This window comes from Lingula anatina, chromosome 2 (assembly GCF_051362555.1).
Source record: "Lingula anatina isolate TDL-2025a chromosome 2, LinAna3.0, whole genome shotgun sequence".
Taxonomy (NCBI): domain Eukaryota; kingdom Metazoa; phylum Brachiopoda; class Lingulata; order Lingulida; family Lingulidae; genus Lingula; species Lingula anatina.
In genome coordinates, this window is record NC_141768.1 from 12,264,096 (window position 1) to 12,284,744 (window position 20,649).

Sequence of the window (20,649 nt, forward strand, 5' to 3'; positions counted from 1 at the left end):
TTGACAGAACTTAAAGGCAGTTTGGAGATATGAGCCAAAATTAACCAAATTGAAAATGTGTTATAATGTATTCAGTTCATGATTTCCAGCTAAACGGACGTGTACCACCTTTGACTGAAATGGTAATTAAAAAATATCAGATCTGGTGTACCTTATAATTCCTATGTTAAGCTTCAATAAGCAGGACTAGAAAAAATATAATGCAATCTTTAGATTTTTATTTTCTCAATGAATTAATGTCAGACATTCCTTGCTATCCACAACCAGAAAAATATTTGTGGATAAATCACCTTAGCTTTAATTACTTGCTGCAACACACTCGCTAGTCTGCCATTATTTCTGACCCTTTTTTACACAAAATTCTGCAAAGTCTATTTTTATTTTATACTATTTTGTGACAATTCTCATAAGAAAAAAATGACAAACCAAATGAATCAGCTGCTTTTACCTACTGTGCCTCCCTCTCCCATCTATATACATGTGCTATGTATAGCCCCACGCCTGTCCACGCCATACCACACCCTTCACCCCTTCCTCCCCAAGGAAAATCTTTGATCTGCCGGAGAAATATGGCATATCTTTATCTACACCTTCATATCTGTTGCTGGGGCAATTAACATACACCAGGCTTACTTATTATTCATTGTTAGGATATCAAATAGCTACATGTCTTTGGAATCTTGGAAAACATGTCTTTCCCTTAGGTTCTACATGCACTTGAACATCAAAATAAAAACATTTTATGGTCTTTACCTTGGCCATTTATTATACTGAACATGGGTTATAATCATCTTTGTAGGTTTTATAAGTCAGTGCCAGGTATCATGTCATAGAGGCCTTTCATAACCAAAGTTGATCTGCCGACTATCAGATCTTCAGCTCAAATATGGCTGACCCACTTGAATGTTTGATGCATAATCCCTGCAGAGAATCTATTAGTGTCTATTAGGGGCTTATGTGGCAAAGCTTTCAAGTGGGTCGACCATATCTGATCTATGGATCTGTTAGTCCGAGGATCAACTAGTTCTGAATGTGTGCATACTCAATTAGAATCTATAATTGGCATGTACTTAAACCAGAGGGGTTTCCACCAAATCATCAATGGCTTGATTCAATGTTATTTTTTTCATGGATCCCTGAACCAATAGTTACTTTGTATTACACATAATCAGTAGATTCCTGCACAATTTGCCATTTTATATCTACTATTACGTAAATACACATAAGCTGCCATGACAAAAAAAGGAGTCAGTCATCATAATTAATGAACTCTCTTTTCACTTCCTTCAGACACACCAAAAAAAAAAAAAAAGAGTTGCACTCTCACTACTTCAGGCCCAACTTGTGAAAGTTGACATTTGATTGCACCCTTTCCTTTACCTATGTAAATAATCTTACTCAACATTCAATGTACCAACTCCTTAAGGATATTGGTACACTTCGCCTAAAACTCCTTATTTACTGCCTTACATACATTCTTTTGGGTAATAAATAAATCGTCAGTGTTCAGTGACTAAATTAATTTTGTTTAAACATTTATACATGTCATCTCATGGGTGATGTCATAATCGTAATTTTGTGGTAAAAACGGAAAAATCGGTTTCTCAAATTCCTCTTTTACCTGAGCACTCACAGTCACTGTTGCAATGCCGATTTAATGACACCATTTAGTACTCCAATACTGTGCCAGCAATTTTTCTCAAAAGTCTTAGCTCAGATTTTATCATTGATAAAGCAAAATAATGCCTTTGTTTAAAAAAAATCTGTAATTAGGGGCTCATAACTCCATAACAAAAACATTTAAACCAAAATGATGGCACAGGATCGTAGTCTATACTCTCCTGGACAACTCTGCCAATTTTTGTGATAAAATCTGGTTCAGGGATGAAGTAACGCCTTATACCAATTGCTATCTCACCTCGAAATAGAAAGGTGTTAAAACGACAATTAAGCATTGAGTTGCCTTTGCTTATACATTGCAACAACAAAAATATAAACGCGGACATATTATGTTTTCAAGGCTTTTTCATTGTTTTAAATCAGCACAAAGATAGATGCATTATTGAATAATTAAATGCAGGTAAAAACTCATTTTCAGTATTAGGATGCTAATAAAGGGTTACAATAACCTTTACTCAGGGATAATTGAGCACCCTGGGGTAAAAAGGATGGGTCTCCAATTAAATATCATCTGCTATCATATGTGCAATTAAAGCCTATACTCATTCATTTTTATCTCTCATCTGATGCAATACCTTTACTTAATTAATACCAGTAAATATACAAATGCACTTTTACTTAAAACTGAAGAAACCCCAACTTAAGGCTCAGATATGTGAGGAATATGTGCATATAGTTACCTAGAAATGTTTGTATATAACATGGCATAAAAAGATTAACAGAGTTATCTTGGGCACATATTGTGTTTGTAGAGGGATAGCAGTGAGACTATAAAAATATGCCTCAACTCTCAGCTTAGCTCATAAAAAATTAGAATTTTAAGATATGGGATCGGTTTAGAGAGAATTTAATCTATGGACATAAAATCAGCCTAATATGAGTTAAAACTCATTTAGGATATTAATGCTTATATGAAGAGATTTATTAATCAGGAGTTTGACTAAAATTGTGTGGCAAAAAGGGCTCTTTGTGATAGAGATCCTATTATGCCTCATGTGTTCAAATCCTGGGGAAGGCTGGGTAATATGAAAGCAGGTTGTATCTGATGACATCACTACAGGCTATTAACACTCTGGAAATGCCAATACCTACTTCTATTACTGTCATCATCCAAAAAAAATAAAAAACACTACGTAATGATAAAGAATAAGGATTGAAAACACATATTTCACAATGAGATAATCCAAATTAAGTTCACATGATTGACCTTAAAGCAAATTGTCTTAACATACTAAATGAGTTTAAACTCATAAGAACTCCACTTAATAGTCCATGAAGAGGAAAAATGTCTGAATTCTCCCAAAAGTCTGAAAAATCTCATGTCTGACATTTACTAAACTATGTATTCAGTGCTGCATAACCATGATTTAGGGCCCAGAAAATTCCCCTGTTGAATTCTGGTAGTGATTAGTATGATTACATTTACTATGTATTTGGTTATTAAAGATGTCATTAATGATAATGCTACACACATCATTGCTTATCCTATTATGACAAGGTTATTCCTGTTACACTGATCCATATATATAGTCTATACCTGATGTACATAATGGCTAGATGAGAATGTTCCGAGTGACACCCTGGACATAAGACATTTATTTCTCAAAAATTGACCATCTCTCTCTCTCTCTCTCTCTCTCTCTCTCTCTCTCTCTCTCTCTCTCTCAACACACACATGTATGCGTGCACACATGCATGCATGCATACACATTGAAAAATGGAAAGAAAAATAATCTAAAACTTTACTCAGTTTAACTTTCCACAACCTGATGAAAAATAACTTACTAAAATGCACTGAATAAATAACCATATCACATGAGTGAATATAAATGTCAATAAAAAGGGTGTTATTTGTACATGATAGGTTTTAGTCTCAAGCAGTGTAACTGTTTGCATTTTGTATCTGCATCTTCCTAGTGTGACATTTTTTCTCACTTGCACATGTGACACTGATCAAACAGCTAAAATAAATTGAAGGTTTTCAACTCCACATACAAAAGGTCATATTAATATAGACTGTTTGGTATGGGCAAGGTCAGTTCTTCAATTTTTGTCCAATTAGAGTTAAAACCATTCTATCTTCACACTCAGCTTATGGACTTTATCTTTCATAAATACACCTGTCATTTAATATTTGTTTCGTGAGGTATTTAATCCCTAAATACCTTACCACGCTTAATAATCACAAGTGATTACCATCATAAACCCAAATGCACTACAAATCTTTCATAATATATAATTTATTGTGTTGGCATACCAGCTGGATTGGGCACCTTCAAGAAAATGGCAAAAGATAGAGTGAGACTGTTGTTGCCCTTAACACCAGCAGGTATGACAGGCATTAATGATGTATTCACTTTTCACACACAAATGAACACAAATACATCACAATTATCAGCTAATCACATGGAAAATTTTGTCCAAATATTTTCAAATACGAGGAAAGTATTACTTTTGTGTATGTAGGGATATTATACAAATGCACGCAACTGCAATTATCTTGATTGATTTGAAGAGGTGTTACCTAACTTTGACTCACTATGTTGGTTTCCCTAATGTTTCAGTGATGAATGTTATGTACACCTCCAGTTATAAATTGAACATAACCCCCTGACTGTGCTCTGTGGTGATGGCCATGTACTTCAAATGGTATGACCACAGGGGTTCCAGACACACTTATAATACCTTGGATTTGGTTAATTTATTACCCATATAGCACATAATAGAAAAAAAAGCATTATATCTGTCCTTTTCACCTTGCTTTTTTTTCAGTTTACAAATCAATATGCTTCCAGCACTAGTTTATCCCATCCCTTTACCCCACCCAAACCATGTTACTCTTAACCCCACCCAAACCATGTCACTGTCTCTTACATGACAGGATACATTTATTACATGTATACTAGTACATAGGTTCTTTTAATTACACCCACCCAAACAAACCATATGTTTAAACACACACACACACACACACACACACACACACACACACACACACACACACACACACACACACACACACACAGTCTTACCCAAACACATGTACACATATACAGTAACAAACTACGCACCCCCCCCCCCAAAAAAAAAAAAAAAAAAAAAAAAAATTGTTTGCAGTGGAAGATTTAAATCAATTCTCACATTAGGGCATCCAGTTATAATTATCAAAGTCTAAAGCTTTATGTTTTACCACTGAAAAACAACATTTCCATCTTTCCTGCTACATCTTGTATAAAATTACAACATTCAAACACTTCTTTTACTTCATCAATTTATATTCAAGTTACTTATTGACCTTAGTTGCTGTTTATCCTCTTTTGGTTCACTGATTAACAACAGTGCATTGACACTGCAGATACCAGGCACTACAGTTGAACTGACAGTGACCATTGCATGTAATAGTACTCATCAGACCAGTATGTCAGGACCATAGTGACACTGGGGTTAACCAGATTCACTGGTCACCTGAGGCAAAATAAGAGATTATCACTCCCTTAAATCCTGCTTATCTGATCAAGAGAGGGAATTACACCATTTTTTAAGGGCATTGCTCACAAAAAATAAATTAATGACTATAATAAATTTCTGCATGTTGATATGCATAAAACACCCTCTGGGTTGTTTTTCAAGGGAGAATGCAGAATTTCCTCACCAGTTATTTACATAAAGGGTTTTGAAGAGCATCTCTGTCAGGAAGAGGTTAGGACAAATCTTCAAAGTCATTAATGATGCATTTGTCTTCCATTTTAACATTTATGAGCCCATTCAGAACAGCGGACTAACAGATCCGTGGATCTAATATGGCCGACCCACTTGAATGCTTGTTGAGTGATTCTTGCAAATAATCTATTCAGTATCTAATCTAATTGTCTAAGCAGCAAGCTTTTCAGTGTGTGATCATGTTTGATCTGTCGATTTGTTAGTCGGCTGTTCTGAATGTGCTCTTACTGAACCAGTAGAACTGATTTACCTTTACAGAGTTTAAGATATTGTCCTTTGCATTCAATTAGACAGTCACAGCATGATTTCATACTTTTAATGGTATATTTCATCCATTGAAATATATTTGTGCCAATATATGTGGAATGTTATCCCCTTGTCTTTACCTGCACCTAAAGCAGTATTGACATATACCTCTACCTCCACCATCTATATGGTCTGATCACATTTGTACACCCAGAGAAGAGTTCATATGTATCACTCCTTCAGCCATCTTTACCTTCTGCTTACATCTGTACACTTAGAAAGGACTTCATATATAACCCCTCCCAGCCCCCCCCCCCCCCCCCCCCCCTTACACACACACATATTGTCTCCTATTGTCTGCACTGTCCACTTACACCTGTAAACCCAGAGAATCCCCCCCCTTCTTAACACTATACACTCATTATGTAATGTCTTTGCTTATCTGTCTGGCAAACAAATCAGTGGTCAGGAGGGGGTTTCCCAAAAAAGTGGACAGTAGAGCAAGCAATTAAGGTTGGGACAATTAACTGTCTTGATTGCTATCACAGGGATTTGGCAGGGACTTGTCAAATGCCAGTGCCTAAGTAGTTTCATAAATAGTGACCAACCCTGTAATTATTGCTGGAATTTCAGCACGTTCTTACTTACTTCTGAATACCTAGAGAAGGCTTCATGGATCAAAGTTAATCAAGTTTAACAGTATATCCTCCTCCATTTATCCAAAGCATATATTTTTAGCCAAGCTATGAAAAATTTCATTAACACCAATAGAAGACGCCAACACTTTACTACTGTATCAATACATAAAACATAGAAAACGCCTACATTCTACAAAAAACACCTGCTAGCCTATATAAAGTTGTAGCTTTAAAAGTACAACCAACAATATCATACACATAACTGGCACATCAAATTGATAGAATAGGAAATATTGATATTGTCAAAATATTGAAGCTCCATAGTAATATACTGGTAGGTTCTATATAGTTTCATTTATTTATTTATTTACTTATTTATTCATTTACTTATTTCTTTTTTCAAGTACTGTGCATGCTCTCTTTATGATGCACTACCTGTACCTATGATAAAATACTTCTACAGGAGGGTGAAAGAACGCAGGCATCTAAACCTGGGGTTCCTCTGACACTATGGGCCAGATGATGAATTGATAATTGCATAGTTGCACTCCTTAAACTTCATTTGCTGCAAACTGACCATGGCTGATAGATTCGAATTTTCTTTGATAATAATAATCCCAAAAAATTGGTTCTGACCAATTTAATTCTGACATTTTAATTTGAGTTCACTGACTGAAAGTGATACAAGCTAGAGATTGTATTTCTAAATTTCTTTTAGGATCAGGATTTAGGAAAGTGAAAAGGCAGCATACAGAGCTGAACATCCTAAACTGATCCTTCCCCAAAACACACCTTGGAGATAACATATACTTGATGATACAGTCACTTCACTTGCTATTTGCCTTCCCAAATTTCACCTAAACTATTTCCTCAGCTGTGGTTTAATACATTCCATGTCAGTTCAATACAGCACATAGACCAGGAGGAAATAAAATCCCAGACTCAAAAAACTACTCAGTCAAATGTGGTGGTCAAGTATCCAGACATGACCAAGAGATGGGGGGGAACTGTTGCAATATAAAAAGGCTATTATAAGTGACTTTTTTATCTTACTTTTAAGGTATGGTAATACAATGCAGTCTAAATATCATTATTATTCTTCTTTGGCCACTACTATGTGAATAGCTTTAAAGATTGAAGAGTGTGGCCATAACTGCTTCATGTATCAATCCTAAAAAATTAACTAGAGAATCTCAGCAAAGGAATATATATATATATATATATATATATATATATATATATATATATATATATATATATATATATATATATATATATATATATATAATAAAAAAAATCTAAAGTGCACTTCAAATATATAAGGGTTCAATGTGTTTACAAAATATGGTCTCAATTTTTGTCTGGTTGTTGTCTGCTTCAAATCATGCACTGGCTGGAAGACATTGACCCTGATCTACAAACACCAGTACAGTTTTAGTTAAATTTTGTATTTTCAATCACCATCAACATGAACCAGCAATTCTAAATGTTTAAACAATGTCAAGTAAAATCTACGTTTGGCAATTCTTGAGGTTGGCAAACAAAATGCAAGGTGTCACTTCTGTTTTAAACATTTTCTTCAACTTCAGCTGCAATGCTATGTGTCCCCTGCTACATTCAATATCAAATTTCTGGCTGTTTATGGATTCAAATTCTAAGTGCTATAGATTCTCGCAAAATGCATTGTAAATTTTCAATACAGCTGTTACATATGAAATAAGCATGCTCCGATGCTCCTCTAAGCATATCTGTGAAAACGAACCAAACGTTTTACAATCTCACGGTAACTTTAAACACCCCTCTTATAGTAAGATTGAAATTAATGGCAAGAGACTTCAGGATACAGTTTACCATATCACCTCCTATGCTCAAAGGAGCATCAGACCATACAAACAGAGTACATAGCAACTGCAAAGAAGACATCAGGAATTAAATGTGTTTATGTTAGCGCCATAACACCCATAATACTTACATTAAAAATGATAAAACTTCCATTACCACCCAAAAGGGAGTATTTAAAAGGTAAATGAGATCTGTATTATATTGCCTACTTTGTTGATAGGTATTAACTGTCCCCTTCAACCCTATGCTTAAGTGGTGCATGTATTTCACATACCTATGGACTAACATATATCCACTTCCAAAACACTATTGTATTTCTTTTGCAATCACGTAAATATTGGCAAATGTGTAGTGCTCTTTTTAAAAGGAAAATAGACCTCCTGTTTCACTGTGTACAGTTTATTCTATTCTAAACGCTAAATGTTTTTAAAAGTGGAATACTTCTGAATAGCAAACTTTTCCCTTTTAACAAAAGACTAACTTTACACTCCACTGATATATCAATTTCAATGAATATGCCTTCTCAAAAAAATAAGTGAAAATTGGTTGTCTGCTTATTCTGTTTCATGCCCAATTACATTCAATCTAATGTAGTCTACACCTATTATCTATCATTTCAGTTACCATTACTTTAACATTAACATTTGGACTGCTGTACTATGTATCTATACTTCCAGACTATTGCTCACTACATTTAAAACAACCTAAAAAATACCTTCTACATTGCTGCCATCAGGAAACTTAATCAGAATCCTACTGGTCTTTCTGGAGACATAGATTCTAGGTGTATGCTTTTCCTTGGACGCCTCCTCGCCAGTGGTATATTCCTCAACATCAGAATGTGGCATTTTAACTCATGGTTTCTCTCCTATGTTCTGGGTCATATGCATGTCCTGAGGGCCCTAGCATGCATGTGTGTGTGTTTACACATACAAGGCGTCAGATGGCACATGTACTCAAACTTCTCTGCTCTTGGTGCTCCCTCTCTTGGCAAAACTTTCTACACGTTCAGGTACCTGCCTGCTTAGCTAAAAATAACCTCCACAACTCTTTATTAGTTCTGCTCTATGGCTGTTGTCAATCTGCAGTGTTTACAAGTGCTTGCCTCTTCTAGTGTATATAACACTAACCGTGCAATAGTATATCTCAGCTGGAAATGTGCTGTGGTGGGGGACCCCAGAATAAAGTGTCCAAATAGAAAACAGTTAAAAAGTCCCAGCACAGAGACACCTATGAGTTCTTGTATCTGTATGCAACTGCACCACGTATCCCTGATACTGCTTCCCTCCAAAAGTTAACCCTACACACTATTTGGTCTCCACTCAGGTCATGGGTAACACTATTCCCACATATCTTGGAGTAATTAATAGCAGAGGTCTAGGGGCAATCCTCCACTGACCCCTCAAACCTTCCAGCCTAAGCACGTGGTAACCAAAGCTTGTACCCATTAGTGCAGAAAAACATGATTAATTAATAAACACTTCTATTCAAATCTATGTGAATGGTGCTGTTTACTCTACTTGCCCTAAGATCAGATACTACTGTGCATTAAAAATTCTCCTCTGGTCTTCACAGGTCAACAAGTTTAGTCAGTTAACAGGTGATCTTTACTCTGACTTGTATCTTTTAGTAAAAAAATGTTTGGCAATTAACTGAGAGAATTTAGGAATTTTCTTGGAAACCTGTTTTAATAGTGGGTCTTGAATCCTAAGAAAGAAGGACATGGAAAATGGGTTTGTTGCTTGAGATGTTACACAGATTCTTTTTTATCATTTGATAATGGTATTATTATTTAGTGTCTCTCATTTTTTTGTTCTGTGGTAAAATACGGCAACATTGATATATAGATATGAGTAGATAGATAGATAGATAGATAGATAGATAGACTGAGAAAATGACTAAAAATCGCACATGGTTTTTATTATACTTTTAACTAAATAACATCCTTATCAATGTGTCATTTATTCATACAAATTATATAAATGCCCTGCTCTCCCCAACCATTCCCATAAATAACATAAAAAGTTGAAAAAAAAAAAAAAATATATATATATATAACCGATGAAAGTGTATTAAGTTGAGTTTTTTTCAACCTCCCCACTCCCCCCAACAACATGGTGTGTGTAAAGGTTCAAGCATCATTAGCTTTTAATTGCTCGAACAGAACCTCTCTTTCAAAGTCTCTGGCCTGCATCCAATCTTTTGCAGAACATGTCAAGCATTGCGTCACACCACTCAAATGAGGACTTTTCCAATGGAGGTGGCTTTGTCACACACCCAAAGCATATTTGTTTTATTTTTCACCCTACTGAAAGTCAGATTCAATCTTCCACTACACACATATTAGGACAAGAAAACATAAGCATCAACATAAGTTCATGGATGAATAACCATGGCACCTGGGTTTCATACTGCCAACTGACTCTGGTACAATAAACCACCACAAAAGCACGCGCATTGTATAAGAATGAACATCTATGTTATTGTGTATCTGAATGTCGGGCAGTTGTAATAAATTCCCTAGTTAGTGGGTATGCCAGACGAAGGAGTCAATCTTTGTGGTCCATTGATGTGTATCTGGGCATTTATAACAGTAAAGTCAGTTTTTCTGCAGACAGTTCATATCAGGGCTGTCTTACTGTAATATGTGGGGTTTTAACAATAAACTATTATCCGATTTCCCTTGACACAAAAGAAATCAAAACAGTTCTTCTGCTTTTAGAAACTTCACAAAAAACTCATAAGACTTCCCGAATCCTTATCATTGAAAAAATATATTTTGCCTGCTTCACTCTAAGTTTTTTCAGTATAATTATAGATTATCTTATCTTAAACAGAAATTTTGGTGGTAATTTTTTTAGACTCCAGGTACATAATAAATATAAATTGTTGTCTTATTCATATCCAATGGCAGGTCAAGAGGACAGAGTGGGCACATGCCCCCAACATTAGCTTAAGCCCCTTTTACACTAGATGGCGTCTTTTCTGCGTCGAGTTGCACGACCCTCTTTGAGAGTAAAAAAAAAAAAAAAACAATAATACTTTACATGCCGACAATTGTCCTATCACTGAGCATTCATTTTGCAACCAAAGTGATGCTTGTGCCTCCTTTTTACGACCACAGCAATGCCAGTTTCATGGCAGCACAAAGGACGCAGAAAGGAAGCCATCCAGTGTGAAGGGGATTTTAGAAAGTTGGGTCTCCACTTTTCTACCAAAAGCATGGTGTGACCAGTGAGTGACATGAGACGAAATCAACTTGTTCTTACCATCTCTGTTCCAAAAATATAATAACAAATTGTCCCTGCCACCTCTTCTGCAAGGATGACAAGTGAAGTGAAGCAAAAAAAAAAAAAAATGGATCTGCCAATGTGATGGATAACTTCTCATAAGTTAACAGTCTCAGTTTCATTTCAGGGTCATATACGGGGATAAATTACACTTAAATTCACTGAAACAGCACTGAGAACAGACGCCTTGAAGAGACACAATAATTTTGTTGATCCTAAAACACATCACCACTTATATGTCATGATACATGTTGAACTGGCAGGTCTAATGATCATTATGTGCCTTTAAAGTAAGAAAAATAACTTTCTGAAAATGGCCAAACAGGAAAGCAAAGTATAAAGTTATCTATTAACTCTATCTTATAATTTTTTTCATTATCAAATATGTTTTATTTTGCAATAAAATAACTTAATTTTTTTCCAAAATAAACAGTTCTCTAATATGTTCCCAGTTAAAAACTTGAAGTCTAATTATTTTTATGAATTCTGACAAAGATGGTTTATAAGGCATGAAATGGTAGAATGATCAGGCACACTTAATGATGCTCAAGTTTACAATATGACCTTGTAATACAGCCTCACAGCAGAGTAGGACAAACAAGTCATCATTTACATATAAATGTCATAATGGAATAATATATTCACTGTATGATGTATGTTCAGTGCAAGTGATTAAAGTCCTCTTTTGCATGCACAACTTATTTCATTAACATTTATGTCCTGCATACAAATAAAAGAAGTCAACTCCGTAACCTCCTTAAAAATAGCCTTCTAGAAGTTTATTAAAAAGAAATTTTCAGCCAAGCTAAGATATCACACCTGTTAAATCCAAAATATCATTTGCTCCATTTTTCTTTTACATTTCAAGTTTAAAAAAATCATAAACAATTTTGAATATCCACACAATATATATTGCATCTCAGATTACTGGACCGCAATACGAGGAAGCATCTATGCAGGCACCTAAAATCATCTGCATGGTAAGTACAGCATTTACACTCTCGCTGCAATAGTTCTTAGTTATGAATTACTGCAGCTCAATAGCACGTATACATAAAGTTGCCCTTTTGTGTATCCTAAGACTGAAGGTTCTCATGTAGTTACTATGAGGTCACATCATCAATCAAGCTGAGGAACACCTACAGCAATTTAGTCATTTCTTGGTTTTAACATCACTTTTCAGCAAGTATACATGGCAAGTGTCTGGTGCCACTGTAAAGTGAATGTTGGAGTGTTAAGAATTAATGACTTAAAAAAACAGTATCTGTAAAATCCACAATTTTCCCCACTGAAAAGATTGAAAAGATTAGGACATGAGCACAGGAAGATAAAATATGGGTAGGTGAAATAGCTATCATTCCAGTAAAATTACCACATATCTGAGAATATGTGTATGTTAGAGTGCAATATTGAACAAGTTATGAAATTGTCATATGATACATCTTTACATGAAAGGGAGATTGAGAAACTGGTGAAGCCAAAACTAAGGAATTATACACAGTGTTACAAGCTACAAATCTAAAATTCCTTGTGACATATCCAGTTTCAAAAATGTCCTCCTAGTAAGCTGAATTAAGGGTTCTTCCTCTATGAAATGAAATAAGCAGGCTCTGGAAAACACATTAGCTAAGAGATTATGAATTATTTAATGATGAAGATACTGAACACACACACACAAAAAAATTATATTGATCGTGTACCATTTGTGGTGGATGATAAAGCAGCCCCATAATGGCCTAACCTTGTTATGGTGTAAATCAAAGTTTGAGATTCCATATATCAAAAAGAATTTTTTATAAATGGGTGACAAGTTTTGTTTATGAGGACTGTAGCATACAAACTGAGGCAAACTCCTTAAATGCAACTGACTGCATTAAGTTTGGCTTGCTTTAAGTGATAAAGCTCACCTCTGCTGGGAGAACATTTTTAAATTAGTGTTTACACATTTTGAAATGTTGTTCAGCTGCTATAAATGTTTATATGTGACTACTACAAAGGATATCTGCATTTCAATATACTGAGCTAGGTTTATTCTAAATATAATACCTACAACAGAACACAACCCACTTGTCTAGGGGAAATCTCAACACAACCCCCTTCTCCAGTACACCCCAACACAATGCCCACTTCCTTTGTAACCCATGCACTCTTACAGTGAGTATTCCAACACAACCCATATTCCCACACATATCCCAACACAATCTTCCTTTACCATGCATTCCAACACGATATGCTTTTACAGAAATAACTCAACACAATCTTTTCTCACAACCTACTTCTCCCAAACTTCCCACCACAGCCCTCTTCTGCATATCCCAACACAACCCACTTAACTTGCACAACTACAAGCAGAATTGCAACACAGCCCACTTTTCCGGAACATGACAACAATTTATTTTCACAGGCAGAATCCCAACACAACCCACTTTGCCCAAGTATCCTAACACAACCCACTTTTCCCACACATCTCAACACAACCCACTTCTTCTACACAGTCCAACACAACCCACTTCACCCACATATACAAACACAACCCACTTCACCCAAAGATCCCAATTGACACAACCCACTTCTCTGCACATCCAAATGCATTGTAAACCCACTTCTCCCACACATCCCAACTTCTCATGCATGGACACAATGCCTCAACCTTTATACATTCCAAAACAAACCTACTATTAAACCCACTTGCATAATACTACTACTGTGTTAGCATACCTACAAAAACAAGCTCACTATTCTAAATCACATCTCAATACAAGGCCAGAGTTAGCAGTTTATTCTTCCTCCCATCCCAACATCCTATCAGCCCAAATCTTTCATCATCAACTAGTAGCATCACCATAAAGAACAGCATCTTTAAAGCAAACTCTTGTGATATGTTTCACAAGTCGCTTTTTTTTTCACCAATCACCATTGTTTGCTCTGGGTTCATACATCAAATATCACAAAGTAAGTGGACCAAACCAAGTACTGATAGGAGGCCTTATCAATTCAGCCCTCTCTTAACTGCAAGTCTTTATTCTGCCTAGAACACCAAGCTTATGATAGCACTCAGCATTTGTGAGGACCCAGAGAACTGAGAAAACCCGAGAATAAATTAAGCTATTAGTCAAAGTCAACAGACTAAAGGGTTTGATATTGATTCAACCGCCTTTCCTTGTTTCTGCCTCCAACACCTGTCAGTCTTGATTCAAACCTTGTTACTCAGAAAACCAACCACAGCCATTAAAACACAAAAAAGTATGTATGTCTTCTAAGCTTGTATCTTCCTATCATAAAGTGCATCACAAAGATGACATTAATGATCATTACGGATCCAGGCAGCAATATCCTCCTTCTTGTCAGGTCAACAGGACTTTTATTAATTATATCTGGTTAATGTGATTGTGTAGGACTGTTAGCATTAATCTGCTGCCACCCCCATCTTTGCAAACTAAAACCATCTTGCTTTTACAGGTTACTTGCATAATATAGTATTGCAACAGATGGTTGTCAACATAACATGAGATTTCTCAAAATGTGCAGCTCCTTTTGAAATTGCATGTGTGTCATGAGCCCTTGAAATAGTAAAATAGTATATAAATGGTCACGTATGTATATTTGCCTTTCTGTTCAATACTGTTTATTTATTCTGTTATATACTTCTTTTCTTTTAAATTAGTGTTCACACAAGTATGTAATTGAATGTATTTGTTTTAAGATTGTTCACTCATTTGTTAGGTTTGGACGCCTCCAAAAATATAACCATCAAGTTCCAATATACGTCAGAGATAACCCACAGATGATCACAGCCAGCTTATAGTGCTGTAGATTGTAGGAATTTCAGACAAATGAAGTCCAAGGCTGAGTATCTAAACAAATCAATACATGACAATGCATATCTCACACCTGAACAGAGAAAGCCAATTACTGATCCTTGAAGGCTTCAGCATTGCAAATCTCATGATTTGTTTACAAGGATCCATATTTTCTTCTTAATCCCATAAGATGATAGACTGCATGCTGATATCATGCCATCAGTGGCAGAAACTCATCTATGAATTATACTGAAAATGGATGAAAACAATATTGGCTACATTTCCAGGAAGCTATTACAAATAATCATGTTCTTCAGAACAGATACTGTTCTCATCAAGTATGGATATCCATAACCGCCAAGTACCACATATCCTATCTTATACATTACGAGTAAATAAACTAAGTGCTAAACACTTTTTTACCATGCTCACGCTCAAATTTATGTTAAACATGATGGCACTTATTTATATCCCTCCATGTATATGTAGGTGCCCAATATCCTGTCAAATTAGGAATTAAATTGCTGTATACTGCATTATCCATCAAGGTTGTGCCAATGGCTGCCTTATGTTGTGTCTGTCTACCATCTAAATGAAAATGAACAGGACAACAAGCAAAGAGGAAAAAAAGATCTGAACAGTCAGGATCAGTAGAGGTTCTTCACCTTTAAAATGTCACACTGCTCATCAAAATCAATCAAATTTAAGAAGGGAGTCCATAAAAGTGCTATTGCCCTAAATTTGGTTAGTTTTATTTAACCAATGGAAGCTGAATCAAGTCCCAAGGAGTCTGCCACATTCTTGAATTTTAAAACACACTTATTGTTAGATGCAAAAATGTGATACTGTAGATCTTCAAGATACCCAGATTTCTGTATGATACCAATGATGACGGTAATTTAAACGACTCTGAAATTTTTATATTATGATAAATTACTGAGTTGGTTGAATGATGCATTTTGTTTTAGATAGATTTTATTGAATTCACAGATGTAAGTTTCTGTTGGAATATTCTATCATCTTCAGTAAGAGTATAATTCTTCACATAACCAGATTTTTGCATTTGTTCAAAAAATCAATTAATTGAACACATTTGATATCCATTGTATTTCATCATTTGAAAATTAATACACAAAAAATAATTAAATTAGTTAATTTAATTAAATGACCTGCTAAGATAGGTGGTACACAATTAAGTGGATCACACCACTTTCCAGACCTTTCAAATATTACACAGATTTGGTTTGTCTAGCACAGCCAAGGGATTCCTAGCTGCAATGTTTTAAAAATACCAGGCCCATAGCCAGGGGGGTTCAAGGGGTTCAAAGGAACCACCCATATTTGCTGGGAAAAGGTCCGCTCTGAGTAAAAATTGATCTAGATACAAGAAGGTTTCATGGTAAAAGGTCCACTTTTTCAGAAAAAGACCCCCCCCCACCTTTGAAATTGCTGGCTATGGGCCTGAATATATCATTTGTACATATCAATTTTATCTTTGGAGCTTTGGGATGTGGACTAATACACAACAGATATGCTGACAGAAGTGACAAAGCTATCTATTTAACTGAAGAGTTCGTTTGTAAGTTTTCCTGGTTAACCATCTCTGTCAAAATAGATGTTTAGTGATAAGTTTAGTATGCCTGTATATATCCATCCTCACACCAGTCTACCCATCTGTCTATCTGCTTGGCTGCCTTTGATTCATCTTTACATCAGCCTATCTGTCTGTTTGTCTGTCTGTAAGTCTGTTCATCTGTCTGCCTGTGTGTCTACATGTATTTCTGCATTCCCACTGATCTGTATGTCTGTCTTTCTCCCTACCTATCTGCCTGATAATAGGACAGCACTGCATGAGAATAATGAACATTGCTTTTAAATCTACAATTAATGTTTCACTTAGACAAGGATCAATCAAGTGCATTTGGGAGAGATGTATCTGCATCTGTGAATCCGGGCATGTTTTGAAAGATAGTTCACCACAGCAAACTGGGACTATGTATCACTGTTGTAGCATAACTCCACTAACTCATTAATCAGTTAACACATGACTCTATGACTACATTTTGACAACAGGACCTGGGACAAAAGGGTCACCTGAGTAAAGATTGAGCAGGCTCCTGTATGAGGTAAAAGTTCAAGAATCCCTATAGGATCTTAAAGCAATTACTGCCTTCTGTAGTCTTCCCATTTCCTTTTTTTAATGTAAGTCAGGTGGAGAAAAATATGTTCTTAAAATATGAACTGTTAAGATATTTTTGAATTAGGGACTTGGGAACTCAAGAGAGAGAGGCAGTCCAAAATTAACACAAACTTGTTAAAGACACCAGAGTAATATTCCACTGGACTGTTCAACAAAATGGTTTAAATCAAAAATTTGTATAAACAAAATCTGCTATGAATAAATTCCTTTTCACAAGAAATCCCAACTGCCATTTTTTCAAACTTTTAAATCAGCTCCTAGAGCAAAATGTAATAGTCTTGACAATGTTCTTAATTCTTAGAGTCAAAAACAGCTATGTATCAACTAGCTACATTCAATATTTGTACAATTAATGCTCCATTGCCAAAAATACAAATTCAACTTTTTCAAAACCAAAAATGATGCATGCTTGCATATCTGACAATGCATAATATCTTCAAAACTACTGTGCAAAAAAGGAAAAATGTATATGTCAAATTCAAGGAAGTGACAAAAAAAAAAAAAAAAAAAAAAAAAAAAAAAAAAAAAAAAAAAAAAAAAAACGACCTCCAGTCACAGCTTTTTTAATGTGACATTTAAAGTAAACCTTTAAAATAAATAGACCTACTATTTTCAGATACAGATAATGATGGTTGGATCAAACCTGTCAGAAATACTTGTTATCTTAATATGTAAGACAATCAGAATCCCTATGATTATAGCACAGTGCTTTTCCCAAGATCTTTTCAGTATGTAATCCCTTACCTAAAAGCTACCTTTATGTTTCATGCACCAAAAAACAAAAATAAAAATAATAAAATAAAATAAAAAGGAAAAAAGGAAAAAATCAACAGGTTATCTAATTATTTGAATTAGTATATCTGCCAAACCAAAACCTTTAAATAGCAGTTGACAAATAATATCTGTCAATAGAAAAATGCACGGAAAGACTGCTGTCAGCTTCAACAAATGGATTCCACATCTTTGATAAAAAAGAACAGCACAGCTGCCAGTTTGCAAATACCTAATACCATATTTAAACAAGGCAGCAAAGCTGTCAAATGTACAGACAAAAAGCAGAAAACAATGATACACAAAAAGGTCACTGTCAATTCTGATGCAATAATACATTATGCTTAACACCAAAGTCCAAAATTTAATTATGCACAACAGGTAATTAAAATGGATAACTAACATAAGGTTTCAGTTTATGCTTTGAAAATGCCAGAATGAGAAAAATGAAAATATAATTTTAAACAATTACATTAATTCATAAAAAATAATTCCATCCAGTTGGTTTTCCAATTTGAACTGTATGTCAGTCCTAAGAACAATTCTTGTAAGTTACAAAACAATAAGTTTTCTTTCCATAGCATTTGTGATGGCAGTGCACAAAGTAGGTTTTTTGTCAATTCTGATGCAATATTACATAATGTTTAACAGCACAGTGACCATCAATTTTTAATAATAAAAGTATCATGGATATTCAGAAAATGTGACTACCAAAGGTCTTCAAGTCTATGGAAGTTCAAAGTCACACCCTGAAAATGCCAATATGTGAGAAAGCCATTATTTTAGTCCTATTTCATTTTTAAGTTTTACGGTAAGTGGTCACTATGGCAGCAATGCCCAAAACAGGGTTTTCTTCAATTTTGTTACAATATTACATAATGCCTAACATCATAAATACCACCAATCTTTAAGTATGCACTGCAGGGAACAACTTTTAAAACAAAATATGACACAGTTTTTATGATATCTGTAATGTTGGAATGCTGAAAAAAGCAAAAAACAGCATAACTTTTGGAAAAATGGTCTGATCAATCTGATTTTAGAACTTATCCTGTATTTCAGTAAGAATGACCACTCCTGACAACAGGCCTAATGGTTTTTGTTGAAATGTGTTATCAGTACTGCATGTATGTTGAAAAAAGCAGAAAAACAGCATAACATTTAAAAAATGACCCAATTATGCTGATTTTTAAACTCGGCCTGTATTTTATTAATATTCATCAGTTCCATAAGTAAAAATTTTTTCCACATATCCTGTTATCACTGAAAGTTTATGGCAATGGTGATGAAAGCCAGCAATTTCAAAAAAGGGATTTTTTTCTTAGTAAATAAGGAAAAGTTGTTAGCAGCAGTCTAAAGTTAAAAACATATTTTTTTAATGTTTCAAGGTGTACAAAAAGTTAAGTTGGTAATTAATGTATCCTATCAGGCAATTAAAGTAATTGGAGAGAAAATGTACAGAAGAACACCAGAACTTTTTAAAGGTTTCTTTAAAAACTTTGAGTATATAAAACAACAACAACAACAACAAAAGGCATGTCCAGGGAACAATGTCTTATACTGACAATATGAAAATTATTAAACAGGACATTCTTTTCTTAAAATCAGATACATCAAGACAACCAAATAAACTCAATGGATTAATCATGAACTGGAAATAAAATATTCAACCAAACCATCCTAAAATAAGTCCTACACATACACATTCTTTGGATGATGCTCTGACACAAGACTGACTGAGTGATGAAAAAAGTAAAGAGGACACTTAACCATCATGGACTTATTATTGAATTCAGTATAAAAAAAGGTTGTAGAAATGACCTGGCTGTCAAGGCAGATTAGCACAGAAATGAGTAAGATGTGAAGTAAAGTGGAAATAGAATTTGCAAATTACCAAAATCAGATTGGCAAAAACAAATCTAAGCATATTGATGATCTAAATCAAAATCTGTTTGCCCTGTGCATGGTAATTATTAGACATCTGCTGAGGGCTTCACAATCCAATCAAATTCAATAACTTGCATTTTGAACTGTTGCAAACCAAAAAGAATAATGGAACAACACAAGGTGAAACTGAACAATTACATGTCTTCACAGTGTTTAATCCAAAAGCAAAATTAATCATCTCAAAACTAGAGGATCAGAGCAGTGATACTGCCACCAGGTATTGTCCCACCAGTGAGATTTACCTCATTCAGATTAAATGGTAACTATGGATATATTCGTTTTAGTTAAGAAATAGGGACCATTCCCACAGATATTTGGATCGATCTATCTCCCTGGGGAGTCTTACTAAATTGCTATTAACTTGACCAGCTTAAATGTCTGTCAAGCCTAGTAAAGCTGTTAGGGGGTAATTATCTTTACCCTATAGCTGATTCGGTAGGCGTGACAGACATTTAAGCTGATTAATTCATCATCATCATCATTGCTCTTCGTCCCGCGTGGGACATAAGGCCACA

At 34.9% G+C, this 20,649-nt stretch overlaps 1 protein-coding gene across 4 annotated transcripts in view; it reads right to left on the bottom strand.

Moving 5' to 3' along the window:
- Nucleotides 1-20,649, bottom strand: part of LOC106164360 (dual specificity calcium/calmodulin-dependent 3',5'-cyclic nucleotide phosphodiesterase 1A) — a 113,878-nt gene that overhangs the window by 56,846 nt on the left and 36,383 nt on the right. Inside the window, exon 1 of one of the 4 annotated variants that reach the window (XM_013542248.3) lies at nt 8,842-9,551. The exons of 1 other annotated variant lie outside the window; for it this stretch is intronic. In XM_013542248.3, coding sequence (XP_013397702.1) covers nt 8,842-8,974 — 133 coding nt within the window. In that variant the 5' untranslated portion in view covers nt 8,975-9,551. 2 more of the 4 variants (XM_087003787.1, XM_087003784.1) reach the window with 2 other exon arrangements.